This window comes from Oncorhynchus nerka, linkage group LG4, assembly GCF_034236695.1.
Source record: "Oncorhynchus nerka isolate Pitt River linkage group LG4, Oner_Uvic_2.0, whole genome shotgun sequence".
Lineage (NCBI taxonomy): Eukaryota > Metazoa > Chordata > Actinopteri > Salmoniformes > Salmonidae > Oncorhynchus > Oncorhynchus nerka.
In genome coordinates, this window is record NC_088399.1 from 28,677,671 (window position 1) to 28,693,519 (window position 15,849).

General features: G+C 44.1%; 1 protein-coding gene across 1 annotated transcript in view; it reads right to left on the reverse strand.

Annotated features, from left to right (window-relative positions):
- Positions 1-7,941: 7,941 nt before the first annotated feature.
- The window catches only part of LOC115121625 (netrin receptor UNC5D-like), a 93,049-nt gene continuing 85,141 nt past the window's right edge, over positions 7,942-15,849 (reverse strand). The window contains exons 13-16 of the mRNA XM_065018098.1: positions 14,071-14,220; positions 11,853-12,017; positions 11,264-11,442; positions 7,942-9,913 (exon numbers count right to left, since the gene is read on the reverse strand). Of these exons, the coding sequence (XP_064874170.1) occupies positions 9,667-9,913; positions 11,264-11,442; positions 11,853-12,017; positions 14,071-14,220 (741 nt within the window). The 3' untranslated portion in view covers positions 7,942-9,666. The remainder of the gene's footprint in view (positions 9,914-11,263; positions 11,443-11,852; positions 12,018-14,070; positions 14,221-15,849) is intronic.

A 15,849-nucleotide genomic window follows, 5' to 3' on the forward strand; every position in this document is an offset into this window, starting at 1 on the left:
ACACCAGGTGAGAGTGAGTGAGTGAGTGAGTGAGTTGATCAACAACACTAATAAATGACAGAAAGTGACAAAACAGACAGTGGGATCATGAGTTAGTACACAGCAGTTGTGCAGGCCAGCCTCAACCCACATGACCCATGCATTCTGTAAAAGTTTTCCTCCTTTTCGTCTGAAGAGGAGGTGTAGCAAGGTGTAGTTTTTTTTATTGAAAAAACTCAACATGAACACTAATACAAAAACAATAAACGTGAACAAAACCGAAACAGTACCGTGTGGCGAACAAACAAAGACACGGAAACAATCACCCACAAAACAACAGTAAAACCCAGGCTACCTAAGTATGATTCTCAATCAGAGACAACTAACGACACCTGCCTCTGATTGAGAACCATACTAGGCCGAACACAGAAAACCAACCTAGAAACACAAAACATAGAATGCCCACCCAACTCACGTCCTGACCAACTAAAACAAACAAATAACACAAGAACTAGGGTCAGAACGTGACACATTCACAACATTTAGGCTGTCAACACCCTGACACAGACAGAACAATACAGCCATAGAAACTGTACATCCCAGCAGTACAGAGTACATTGAACACGCAGTCCTACAGGAACCTCGTGGTGTTGCTAAGAAGCAATTCTTGACAATATCATATTAAGCATTCAGAAGGAGAATTTCAGTATCTCACCAACACACATTGGGAATTCAATGTTTAAAGGAGCCTTTTGAATGTGTCACACATATATAGGAATTCAATAAAACTGTTTTTAAAGGAACTATCTCACCAACACACATTGGGAATTCAAGGAAGTCATTTTTTAAGTACAGGGGTGCTTTAAGAGTGACAGGGAGTGAGATAGTGCAAGGGCAACAACGAAAGGAGCTGCACTGTCTGTTTACGGTCAAAGGTCAGGGGACATGGGGGTGAGTGTTCTGTTGACATGGAGGCCAAGGCCGGACAGGCAGGGGATTACGACTGCTGATATTTCTGCTGCTCTGGTTAGGAGAATGGAGCATGAGTCACACACACACACATACACACACACACACACACACACACACACACACACACACACACACACACACACACACACACACACACACACACACACACACACACACACACACACACACACACACACACACACACACACACACACACACACACACACACACACACACACACACACACACACACACACACACAGAAGCGGTTGATCTGAAACAGGATGAGGCAGGCGTGCCTTGGTGGGTCAAGGCCTGGTAAAGGTAGAGACAGAGAGAGAAAGGACAGAGAGAGGGAGAGAGAGAAGGAAAGTAAGAGGGAGACTCTGGTTCAGTGCAGTCAGTGTTAACAAGGTGAAGGCTCAGATCTGACTGAGAGAGGAATGCGTCTCTCTTTGTAGGTGTCCTGGAGCATCCGGTGACGTCATGGCGTTCTCCTGATACTTTGGCAGATTCCACGAGAGGAGACAGGCAGCCAGCTAGACACACACACACACACACACACACACACACACACACACACACACACACACACACACACACACACACACACACACACACACACACACACACACACACACACACACACACACACACACACACACACACACACACACACACACACACACACACACACACACACACACACACAGGAGGGCATGATCAAGCTGCATTGTAATGTGGCCTGATTGGTCACCTGACACTTTTTTCCTTCTCAAACCTAGTAGAGGACAGGGAGGATGCCTCAACTCACCACAGGATTAACACCATGAATAGGGTGGGAGAATGAGCCTCTGCTCTGACTGTGTGTGTATGTGTGTAGATATGTGTGTGTGTGTGTGTGTGTGGGGGGTTATTTGAGAGAGTTTAAGACAATGACACAAGGGAAAAATTAAGAAAAAAAGAAAAAAAGCAAGATGGAAAAATAGGGAAGAGTAGAAGAAAGTGTGAGAAAAAATTAAGAGAAATGGAGAGAGTAAGGGAAAGGAAGGGAGGGGAGAGAAAGAGAGAAAGTGTGTGAGAGAGAGACAGAGACATTGGAGAAGGAACCATGCCTCAGCCATAGTCTGGTCCAGCGAGAGGCAGTTGGCAGCTGGCTCTCTACCAGGCACAAATGTACAGTAATTCAAAGCATGCGACTTGACGCCGGTCCTTGGGAGTGGGAGCCGTGCGGTCACACATGCATGCGCACACACACAAACACACACACAGTCCACGTGACTGCAATTATGTACATTTCTATAGCAAATGCATACTACAGTTAATCACATTACAGACGCTATGGTCCCTTCAATAAAAACAACATTTCCCAAATGACTTCCCTGTCCTTTTATAGAGAAATGTATTAATATGCTGCATCCAAATAGCATTACAAAACCCCAAGGTTCTTCAGAGAGAACAGATTATGAAACTATCATGTACTAACCAGACTACAAATGAGGTCAGTAAAATCAGATCTAACGTTTCAATTAGTGTTCGAAAAACAACACAACAATACCTCTGTTCCAATGCACCCAGCAAAGAGCGAACTGTTTTGTTCCAAATTCCAACTCAATTACAGGTACATATCTGATTTTACGTAGGAACATTGCAATATAGATCAACTCAACAAACACAAATGATTGTGGTCCAAACAACAAGTAACACAGATGTTCATTTTACCAGTTTCTCACAGCAGGAAAATAATCCTGCAGCAACAGGCTTTAATTAATGGACATTAATTATACATTTTTAAATAGGAAAATCAGGTCTAAAATGTTAATTTGGAAATGACAAACAATCAAACTTTATACGCCTTTTTAAAAATTGAAATCCTACAAGCTTGCATTTCCTGCAACAACAGGGTGATCAAATTAAGATCCTACCTCTCTAACAGCAGGAAAGGGAGAGAGTAAAAGACTAAGACAAGAAGGGTCATAGATGAAAGAGTGCACTTCAAAACATGGCCAGTTGGTGAGCGAGAAAACAAGATTCCGACTTTTGTAAAGATTCGCTCTCATGAGCTTCACATGACTTGCATTTACCCCTCTCTTTATTCTCGCTCTCTCTCTTTGCTCTTCTCCTTTCTCCCTCTGTACTCTGTTCTCTCCCTTCTCTCCCCTCCTGCCCCCTCCCCTCCTCTTTGTGCAGCAGCGAGCACACAGACTTCCTGTGTGCCCCGGCCTGAATGGTATGCATAGGGAGTGGGTGTCTGGGAGGCCTTTCATCCGGCCTGGAAAGAAAAGAAAAGTCAAGAGAGGGAATGAAGAAAAGAGAAAGAGAGAGAAGAGAATCATCTTTAATCCGATGTCAGCGCAGTTGTCCAGGGGCAGGCAGGGGGCAGGGGGAGAGTATTAGGGTGTGTTGGAGGGGGAGGGAGTGGGTGAAGGTCTGGGTTTAGCCAGGGATGTGTAGTGTCTGGTGGGGAAGGAGGCCTGGCCTTGCTGTAGCCAGCCCTGCGACGCATGACGTCTGGGAGAGAGAGAGACACTTTGCATGGCTGGGGTACTGAGCTAATGCTAACTGTACCAAAGTCTTAGAATGAGTAGAACAGATATGGCGTTAGAATCAAGTGAATATTATAGTTTCCGTCATGAACTGTGGTGGATGGCATGTAGACTTTGCCATTGCTGCATCTGTCTGAGAAAGACATTCAATTCTGAGAGATGCCATGATAAATATAAAATGATAAATCTTAACCTTTTACTGCAGTGGGCTAAATCAGGGTCACACACAGTGTTTCTTGGTAGTCTTAAACAAATATTAATTGAAACAAAAGTATACACCTCACACACATGGATATGGGCTTACAAAAAAGAGGACAACTGTACCATGTCAGAGTTAAAATGTATTCAATTTTGAGTTTGCATCCCAATATTACACTTTATATACTGTTATTTTTTTGTTTGTTTAAATAACATTAATTAATTGTGATGTTACTAAAGTAATAACATTACACCCATGAGGCCACTATGTAATTTGACTGCAGGAAAGAGCTTCTCTAATCTCAATCTAATTCATCTTAATCTACATCTTTAGTAAAAAGGATAAATCAAATATATCTGTAGTTAATAAACCTGGGAAAGTTCTCAAATGAAATATCATTCTGTGCACAGAACATTCGTTTGAATGGGAATGTTCCTTCTACTTATTCTATGAACTGTTGGGGATGTTTGTTGTTCTACTAATTCTGCTTTTATGAGCTGTGTGGGTTGTCCCTGTCCGAGTGCTGAGGCTTCTGGCATGATCAGACAGGGTGTAGCTAGCTGGCTGTGCACACAGTGCCATGGTAGACTGAGACCCTACACAGACATTTAAATGGCTACACATGCAAGCATGTGAGGCTGCAGAATTTGTCATGGAAACTTCTTACCGCTGGCATGCATACATTAACAACATGAAGATGTGCCAATTCAGTGGTTTCGAATGAGTAAAAATGTCTGGGCAAAAATATAGGAAAAGCATATGCTGCCAACTAGCGGTCGATTATACGTACTGCACTCTATGGCACATATTGAGGAATAAGGAGATAACAATATTGGTTTGATAATGATACACAGACTGGCCATCAACCACAGGAGGCTTCTGAGGGGACAACGGCTCATAATAATAGAAACCATGTGTTTGATGTATTTGATACCATTCCATCTATTCCGCTCCAGCCATTAGCACGTGCCCATTCTCCCCAAGTAACATGCCACCAACCTCCTGTGCCATCAATTTAGGACTTGATTCAATCAGCATCGCCGAAGTTCAGCGCTATAGCGTGCTTGAAATTAAAGTACTGAACTTTGGCGTTATGGATTGAATCGAAGATTCTCCGGTACTTTTAGCCAGTAATTCTGAAAGTAGCGCTCACGTGCCAAAAATTGGTCCCGGAAAATTGCATACTACATCACAGACTGTATGTGCAGATATGTGCACCACGTCTCTCTCGTTTTGCTGTTTGTGCATTTTGCTAGCTGTCACTCGAATGGCAAGAGGGTGAAGATCATTGGCTGAAACACAAATTGCTAGGGGGCTGGTCCACATGGGGAAGAATTTAGGGAAAATGGCGCAGCACAGCTCCCATAAAACACTTTTAAACTAGGGATTTCGTGGCTAACAGGTAAAACAGTAATTCCTCTCATTGATTATGCGTGTACAGTGTATTCGGAATGTCTTTTAAGTAAAAAATATACTCATCAATCTACACACAATACCCCATAATGACAAAGGGAAAACAGTTTTTTTGAAATGTTAGCAAATGTATTAAAAAACGTTCAGATCCTTTGCTATGAGACTCGAAATTGAGCTCAGGTGCATCCTGTTTTCATTGATCATCCTGAGATGTTCTTACAACTTGATTGGAGTCCACCTGTGGTAAATTGATTCAATTGGACATGATTTGGAAAGGCACATACCTGTCTATATAATGTCCCACAGTTGACAGTGCATGTTAGAGCAAAAAGCAAGCCATGAGGTCGAAGGAAATGTCCGTAGAGCTCAGAGACAGGGATGTGTCGAGACAGATCTGGGGAAGGGTACCAAAACACTTCTGTAGCATTGAAGGTCCCCAAGAACACAATGGACTCAATCATTCTTAAATTGAAGAAGTTTCGAACCACCAAGACCCGAGAGCTGGCCGGCCGGCCAAACTAAACAATCGGGGGCAAGGGCCTTGGTCAGGGAGGTGACCAAGAACCTGATGGTCACTCTTACAGAGCTCCAGAGATACTCTGAGGTGATGGAAGAACCTTCCAGAAGGATACTATCTCTGCAGCACTCCACCAATCAGGCCTTTATGGTAGAGTGGCCAGACGGAAGCCACTCCTCAGTAAAAGGCACATGACAGCCCACTTGGAGTTTCCCAAATGGCACCTTAAAAGACTCTGACCATGAGAAACAAGATTCTCTGGTCTGATGAAACCAAGATTGAACTCTTTGGCCTGAATGCCAAGCGTCACGTCTGGAGGAAACCTGGCACCATCCCTATGATGACGCGTTGTGATGGCAGCATCATACTGTGGGGATATTTTTCAGCAGCAGGGACTGGAAGACTAGTCAGGATTGAGGGGAAGTACAGAGAGATCCTTCGTGGAAACCTGCTCCAGAGCTCAGGACCTCAGACTGGGGCAAAGGTTCACCTTCCAACAGGACAATGTCCATAAGTCCACAGCCAAGACAACGCAGGAGTGACTTCGGGACAAGTCTCTGAATATCCTTGAGTGGCCCAGACAAAGCCCTGACCTGAAAATAGCTGTGCAGCGACACTCCCCATCCAACCTGACAGAGCTTGAGAGGACCTGCAGAGATGAATGGAAGAAACTCACCAATTACAGGTGTGCCAAGCTTGTAGCGTCATACCCAAGAAGACTCGAGGCTGTAATCAGTGTCAAAGGTGCTTCAACAAAGTACTGCGTAAAGGGTCTGAATACTTATGTAAATGTGATATTTCATTTTTTTTCTAAAAACCTGTTTTTGCTTTGTTATTATGGTGTATTATGTGTAGATTTATGAGGGAAAAAAACGATTTAATCCATTTTAGAAGAAGGTTGTAACATAACAAAACATTGAAAAAAAAGTCAAGGGGTCTGAATACTTTCCGAACGCACTGTATGAACTACACATTGACACATCCAGCCCAAAGTGGGAGGTTTAAAAAAGACATATTAGTCGCCAAAGTTCCGTAGCATCTCTTTAAAGATGTTCGTGGAGATGGCCATTCATGGTAAACACTGCAAATGTTGTGTTTAGATTGTTGATCAAATCCCAGCCTATAATAAAATCTCATTTTCAGACCAAAGAAAACAAGGGAATTTCACTGCATATTTATTTCAAAACATGATAGAGTATATACATTTGCAAATCATGAGGAAAAAATAGAACAAAAATCTGCTAAAATATACATCAAATAGTGACAAGCAGAATAATAATCATCGTACTATTCACTTGATTAACATAAACATTCAAAATGTAGAGCGTCGTAAAACAAAGCTAAGTAAATAAGATGTGATTATAGACAATGTATACAGAACTTTCATGGCTTAATTCATTAAATTAATGATAAATGCCCCTCACTGTATACATAATAATATTTTCAGGATCAAATCATTATTCATCTATTTTCAGTCGTTACTGTTTACTCTAAACAAAAATATAACAATTGTAGCATGAGAACTAAGTAGGATCTCTAAGATTTCAAAGGTATGTTTCTTCCTAGTAAGGAATGGTGGATTATGTAAAAGCAGCTCAGAATAAAAGCAATACATTTTTGGATGAAAATATCAGTATATCTCTGACAAATGGATATGGTTTTACTCAGTACTGTTTCTTTATTTTCTCCAAATGAATACAGATCTAAAGACAGTAGCTTGCGAGATACATACATTACACACCAGGATAAACTCAAATACTAGCACTAGGCTGGATTCTCCAAAGGGGACAAAGACAGATCAACAAAGTATTGACACACACACACACACACACACACACACACACACACACACACACACACACACACACACACACACACACACACACACACACACACACACACACACACACACACACACACACACACATTCGCCCTGTGTATAGATAGCTCTTTATGATGATCACTGTAGTGACATCCATCTGCATGTTCAATTAGGCATACACCTCACCACATTGGGGAACTGTATGTGTGTGGTTGTGTGTGTGTATGCATGTTTGCCCAGAGTGTGTGTCAGTTCATCATCTCCTAGCTGCAGCTCCTCCGATTGTGTTTGATGGGTTTAAATGCTATAACAAAGTGCGGGTCACCTCTGTCACATGCCTGGTGTGACCCACACTTTAGGTAGTGGAGACTGGGAGAGCTTACTATAATTTGGTACTGGCATGTAAAAACACTGTCAATTCCATGAAACAACAGTATGGCAGTTTTGCACACTGTTCCTCAGGTTAATTGTTGCATTATTTTGTGTGTCTGTCTGTCTGTCTGTGTGTGTGTGTGTGTGTGTGTGTGTGTGTGTGTGTGTGTGTGTGTGTGTGTGTGTGTGTGTGTGTGTGTGTGTGTGTGTGAGGGGGGAATTTTTGAGGATGTAAAATATTGGGTTTGTATTTTCTGTTAGTAGGCTAAGGGTTAGTTAGTTAGTTTATCTGATTTGGCCTGCAGCACCACTGGAGCAAGAGTTTAAAGTGATAGGTCAGATTTTGGCAATGCCCTTTATCTACTTCCCCAGAGTCAAATGAACTCGTGGATACCATTTTTATGTATCTGCGTTCAGTTTGAAGAAAGTTGCTAACTAGCATTAGTGCAATTGCTAACAAGCGTTAGCGCAATGGCTAGAAGTTTATGGGAACAGCTAGCATGCTATCGGTTCCTGTAGACTTCTAGTCATTGCGCTAACACGCGAAACTACCTCCCTTCATACTGGACGTAGATATGTAAAAATGGTATCCACGAGTTCATCTAAATCTGGGGAAGTAGATTAACGGCTTCATTGCCAACATCCCGAACTATCCCTTTAAGGGTTAACAGCACACATAAATACTCTAATCACTTTAATTAATTTTCCGACCAATACATGTAGGTAAAAAAACATGCCAAATTGCCATTCTGCTTGTGTGTTGATCTTACCCATGTGACAGCGAGGGAAAAGTTTAGCCCATCCCTAACACATTCTCTTTCATTCATCTGCAGATATGCATTTCTTAATTACTCTCACTTCTCTAGTGTGTCACCAGAAGTTTTACAGTGACTTTCAGTAAAATGACATATTGGCTACGTTCCAATATCCACACCAGCATACCACACTGAATGCATTCCCCAATACAATTCTTCATTCTTAGTAGAATGCATGCTCATGTGGGTATTGGAACAGAGCCTAGGTGTGGGTAAACCAAATGTTTGTGACATCATATGACAGATGTCATTTCTGACTTTTTCATAAATACTGTCAACATCTGAATACTTCGAAAGAGTTCCTTGTTTCTCTCTGGTACCACAGTAGGCCTATGCACTGAACACACCATCACTGTGCAGGGAAAAACACAAGAAAAGAAAGAAAATATATTATAAATATCAAATAAACGACAACAACTTCACGTAACACGAAGCATTCTGGCTTCCCAGGGGAATGGCTAGAGGGACAGGACCTAATAGTCCAGGTTAGGAAGAGTGTTTCTTGTTGGTTTGTGGTTCAGTTGAGGTTTACTTTTTGACTAGTTTGTGGTTTAGTCCCTTGGTTAGTTAGTTCCTCTGTGTCTACCTAAACAACAATAGCTTCCCTCTTGACCAGGACCTCTAGAACCCCTATCTGTTGAACACTGCTTTCTTGTCCCCCTCTCCCTTACCACCGTCTCCTTTTCCACCCCTCGCCATTGGCCTGTGTTCCTCTCCTCTCAAACCCTTGTCCCTGGGCCCCCTTAGCCCTTTTCCTCTCTCCCTTGTACCCTTCTTCTGTAGCACCCCTTTTACCCCTGTCATCTTGTCCCTATTCCCCCTCCATTCAGCCTGGTGGCCTGACTTTAGTTACAGTAGTTAGTTATTTCCCCTTCAGTCCTTAGTCCTCTCTGAGCTCGGGCCCAATCCTCCACTGGCTGCATTAGTCCACTGGAGTTCTCTGTATGTACTCCTCCTTGTTAGGGTCCATCCATTCATCCCCAGCCTTGTGGTCCTCTACTGGGGCTCCAGTTCGTCCGTTCCTCCCCTTGTTAGGTGAACTCAGTGTCCAGCTCCTCAGTGCTGCGGCCCAGGGTAGTGGTGGTCCTTGTGGTGGTCCCTGTGGTGGTCAGCGTGGTGGCCCTACTGGAGGTGGAGTGGGTGGAGGAGTGGACCTTGCCGATCTCCTCCAGGGCGCTGGCCAGAGAGTCCAGGTCTCCTGTGTCCTGGTGCTGGGCCTCCCACAGGCTGAGGATCACCGCTGATGGGCTCTCCTGACGTGCAAAGTAACACAGGTTCCTGGAGGGAGGGAGGGAGGGAGAGGTGGGAGAGAGAGAGCGAGAGAGAGAGAGTGAGAGAGAGAGAGAGAGAAAGAGAGCGAGAGAGTTAATGTAGAATGCAGCTTGATGAGTAGTTGTTCTGGAATAGATCCAATAAAAGGCACTGGCTGGGGTTACTCAGGAAGAGGTTTGGGAGACACTGGCCAAATAAGAGGATGATGAAAAGGAAGAAGGAAGGAAATACATGCAAATTGCATATTGTTGAAATCATTATGCTTAATATCAAATTCAGCTTATACTTCCTGCTATATCGCCACCTCAGCTGTTGTTACAACTCATATCCACCTGAGGGCACTGTTTCATTACAGAGAGCTTGATCTCTCTCCCTTCTTTTTGTCTCAGGTGTGGTGATGATGCTCCCACATACCATGCTAAATAATTGCACAAATCCGCTTAACAAGGTACATGCGTTCTCATTACATGCTGCTGGTGGCTTCCACTGGGTTGAAAATGCACCCTAAATTCTTCTCCCATTCCAAAACGCCCCACATTGTTTTCTGACAGTTTGTTGGAAAATGATTTGATGCACATGGACATTCCTGGTCACACGGCTTATGTCACACTTTTATTCAGTAAACTTTGTTCCCCTTTTCCACACTCCTTATTGACTGTTTCTTCTTCTGCTGAGGGAATAGAGATTACCCATTACCGCTAAAATCTCCAACATTGGGGGTTTGAATTGGACTGAATTGTGTGTCCCTACAAGTTTAGTTAAATAAGACTGTGTGTGTGTGTGTGTGTGTGTGTGTGTGTGTGTGTGTGTGTGTGTGTGTGTGTGTGTGTGTGTGTGTGTGTGTGTGTGTGTAGGTGTGTGTGTGTACAGATCCATAATGAGATCCGCAGAGTGTGTGTGTGACCTGGTCACTGGTAGGGTTGCTTGGTGTTAGCAGATAAAGTCTGGCACAGTGGCGAAGGCCCAGATAATAAGCCAACCATTATGCAAATGACTAGGCACATCCATAGGGAGACTGGTAGAGTTGATGCAGTCAAGGTTGATCTTTTCTCTAATGTTGTAATTTCAAAATGAGTCATTTGCAAATACATTGACCAAGGCAATAGAGCAACAAAATAGACTTGCGACATATTGCTGGACCTTGCAGTATCATTATTAATCCAGCTCAATAAAACTTATTAGAATCCCTAAATGAAATGGACTGAAATGGTGGCTGCTAGTCAAACATGATGAACATTGGAGGGGCCAATACAACAGTTGTCTACCATTCAAGGATGGGGACCCAGGGTTTATGGGTGTATAGTACAGCAGGGAGTGTATATGTGTGTGTGCGTGCAAGTGTGCATGGTATCTCACCTGTCTATGTGGAGTTTCTGTGCAAGCAGCTGCCAGTCCTTTCCCTTGGCGTTGGCTGTGTCGAAGGTGGCACAAATCCTCTGGCGGATGGACAGGGGGATCTTGAAGGCCCTGGACCCCGTCAGCGACGTGGTGGTACAGTTCGACTGAGTGAAGAAGGGGACTACCTCCTTTTCACCCTGGAGGAAGAAACCATTGCAGCATAAAAATGAGAGGTGTTACCCAGAGTGACCATTTCTTTTCTACAGATAACATAAGATTATATGGCTTCAAAGAATGAACTCAATGTAATCTATATGTCAAGAGGCCCCTGCGTGCTTCATTAAGAAAAGCCCTTCAGTAAAATCAGGAGACATTCACTCTAATGAGAGAGCCTATTAGTATCACAGCTTCAGCTCCATACAGGATTCACACACACACACACACACACACACACGCACGCACGCACGCACGCACGCACGCACGCACGCACTTGCACACACACAAAACAACCCCCCCCCCCCCGACAAACACACTTCACACTTCCTGCCATATACTGTATACACACAATTCCACACACTCTTCCTCCCACACACACTCCTCCCCTTACCTCGACCACAGAGGTGTAGACCTGGAGGATCTGCTCCTGACCTTTGACCTGACGCACACTGATCTTACAGGACAGCTGGGAGGAGGCGGGGCTGTAGCGCTCCAATGAGAAGGCACACTGCAGGGGCCGCTGGTTACTAGCCCACACCTGAGAGAACGAGAACTCCTAGAGAGAGAAAGAGAAGGGGGGAGAGAGAGAAGGGGGGAGAGAGAGCAGGTGGGATCAATACATGAAATAAACTATCGACCTAATCTAGCTCTGTGCCAGTATTCACAAAGAGTCTCAGGGTAGGAGTGCTGATATAGAATCCATGTTGCCTTTTAGATCATAATGAATAAGATTACATGAACAGGGGGGACCTGATCCTACATCAGTACTTCTACTCTGAGGCGCATTTTGAATACAGACCCTGGATGACAATATTTACTAAATACAATGCCTGAATGCCAGCTAATTGCATTGCCCCCTTTCCTCTATTTCAGCTTTAATTATTAGTTCAGACCAGACCAAGTCAATGGTTTCTTTACCCACTCAACAACCACTGCTAATCAATGAAGGGAATACAATCAGCAGCCTCTTGGGGATGGGGTTGTCTACCCATGAGCAAACTGAGATGGCCAGTCTGAAATGACTTGCCTAGTCATCATTCTGTCCTTAAAAGTCAATTCCATTCCTATATACTGTGTGGTCATTGTTATAATGACAAACAAACACAACTACGAATCAGACTCTCTTGGGATCCTTCAAGCAACATAATGATAGATAATGACATGAGAGCTTCCTATTGAGTACATCTTTAGGCTGCATCCTGAATGGCACCCTTTAACTTTTATAGTGCACTACTTTTGACCAGGACCCACAAGGCTCTGGTCAAAAGTAGTCCACTGTGAAGGGAATAGACTACTATGTGGGATGCAGATGCAGAGTACAGCTCTAGAATAATAGTAATGTATTAGATCTTAGATATACACACAGTTTATTAGGTACACCCATCTAGTACCGGGTCAGATCCCTGCCATTTGTCTCCAGAACAGCCTGAATTCTTAGGGCATGGAAATATTGTTCAACTGGTATCAAGGGACCTAACGTGTGCCAGGAAAACATTCCACACACCATTACACCCCCTCCACCAGCCTGTACAGTTGACACCATGCAGGATGGATTCATGCTGCCAACGCCAAATCCTGACTCTGCCATCAGCATGACGCGGGATTCATCGGACCAGGTTGGCAATGTTTTTCCACTCCTCAATTGTCCAGTTTTGGTGATCGTGTGCCCACTTGAGCCGCTTCTTCATGTTTTTAGCTGATAGGAGTGGAACCTGGTCGTCTGCTGCAATATCCCATCCGGGTCAAGGACCGATGAGTTGTGCATTCCGAGATGTTGTTTCATCCACTAGATGTTTTTGCTCACAGGACTGCCGATGACTTGATGTTTTTTGTTTGTCGCACCATTCTCGGTAGACCCTAGACACTGTCGTGTGTGAATAGTACAGGAGGTCGGCCATTTCTGAGATGGAACCGGTGCGCCTGGCATCGACGATCATACTACCACGCTCAAAGTCGCTTAGGTCACTTGTTTTGTCCATTTTAACATTCAGCTGAACAGTAACCTAATGCTTTATATAGCAAGCCACGGCCATGCGACGCACTGTCTGTACGATGAATGTTCACTGAGCTTCTACTCTTCCTGACCTTTCCCTCCCTCCCTCCCTCCCTCCCTCCCTCTCTTTCGCTCTCTCTCCATCTCTCTCTGCTCCATGAGAGCTGGTTGATATTCTGGCTAATTCTGCTAATGGGATCTCACTGGAGGGCGTAAAATCACAGAGCAGCACAGTACATGCACCACACACACCCCTAGGAAGATAAGGAAATGTGTGTCTGTCTGTGTGTGTGTGTGTGTGTGTGTGTGTGTGTGCCTAGAAGACATAATTCATTTAGTTTTGTGTGTAAGTGTGTGTGTGTGGAAGAGATAGTTATTGTCCTCTGTCCTTGCCACAGTCCCTGCTCTTTGCTGTGACCCCAGAGTAAGAAGACAGGATTGTTGATGGAGTAGAGGACTCTGATGAAGGGATGGTTGATGGAGGAGAAGACTCAGATGGAAGTCAGGTTTCTCAAATGATGGTGTTGCTCAAATGACACACCCCCATACCCCTGCACCTACTCTCAACACACACAAACAATTCCCCTCCACACACACACACTCCGCCCTTCCCTACCTGGCAGGTGGTGAAAGGCTTGATGCTCCAGAGGAACTGGGGGATGTCCTGGATGGAGAGCTGCAGGCTGAAGGAGTTCCCCCTGAACAGCAGCGTCTTGGGCTCCTCCAGGAGACGACCGCCCCTCACCCGCTCCACTGATGCCACTTCCTGATAGGGGGAGAACAGTGGTGAAGGAGGAGGAGGAGGGGGTAGGGAGGGAAGAGTGAGAGAGGCGTAGGTGTTGGGAGGGAGAGAGCAGAGAGAGAGAGTGGGAGAGAGAAGGGAGATGAGGGGTGGAGAGAAAGGTGAAATAAAAGTGTGAGAATTACGTTATTTTTGTGTGCGTTTACAGCATTTAAGTACAGTATACATAGATTACACAACATAGAAAACCAATATTACTCAGTCATTAATACAACCACTCTCCTCTATCTGTACTGAATTAAGAAACAGTGATCTGAACAGCTCTAAACAGTTGAATTAAACAGCTCATGGGGAGATTGGGCATTCAGTTAGCCTCCTCTGCAAGAGAAAGCAAGTGGAAGAATTGCTTAAAATGCATTTTTTAACAACTATAAATAATTCCGTAATAATTTCACGCATAGAATGAAACCCCCCAAACACACAAACAAACAAATAAAGAATAAACTAAGCAAATCTGGCAACAAAATGTCCAATGAATAAAATCAGGGAGCACAATACCCCTCAAATGCTGTTTCAGACACACACAGAGACAGAAATCAAGCCTGATCTTCCCGAATGGCGTTTGCTATTGATGAAAGGACTTAGGTGATTTTGCGCTTTTTGGGTTCTTATCTGAGGGTATTGTTGCGCTTCTCTATGGAGACCGGGAGCATTAGTGTGTGTGTGTGTGTGTGTGTGAGAGTGTGTGTGAAACTGTGTGTGTGTCTTTGTGTTTGTCTGCGTGTACGCATATGTGTGTTTGGTTGTGTGTGTGCATACGTGTGTGGGTACGTGTGTGTATATGTGTATGTGTGCGTACATGTGTGTGTGTCTGTGTGTTTGTATGTCTGCCGTCTCCATCACAAAAGGAAAGGCGCGTGGAAATTGAAAAATTGTCCCTGATCGATTCTTTGCTCGGCATCGCAAGGGAAATAATTTGTCGTATGAAGTTCAAACAAAAACCACCAAAACTGGACAAATGAACAAATAAACAGGGCAGAGTGACAGAGAGAGATGTAGAGAATTGGCTGGTGGGTTCCCGAATGTAATTTCACTCTATTTACCATGCAAGGCTGCTCTCTGACTGATGTGGACAGAACCAAAGCTGCTCTAGTGAGCCAAGCTCTGTCACATCACAACCTCTCTGGAGCATAACTCACAGCCTCAAAGCAACTGGCTGCTGTCAGAGGTGTGTGTGTGTGTGTGTGTGTGTGCGTGCGTGACTACACTGCTCACAGGTGCATACCTAGTGGTTAATCTGTCTTTTTTGTGAATGAGGCAAAAAGAGGATAATGGGTATCATTATGAGAGACAATGTGAGTACGATAGAAATTAGTTTGTGTGAAAAGGCCATAGCTACTCTTCATTGTATATCATTCATACATAACCTCTCCACAGAACTAAAAGAGAGAACCAATCTAGTACCGGGTCGGACCTCCATTTGCCTCCAGAACAGCCTGAATTCATTGGGCACGGAAACATTGTTCAAATGGTATCAAGGGACCTAACGTGTTCCAGGAAAACATTCCACACACCATTACACCTCTACCACCAGCCTGTACAGTTGACACCAGGCAGGATGGGGCCATGGACTCATGCTGCTAACGCCAAATC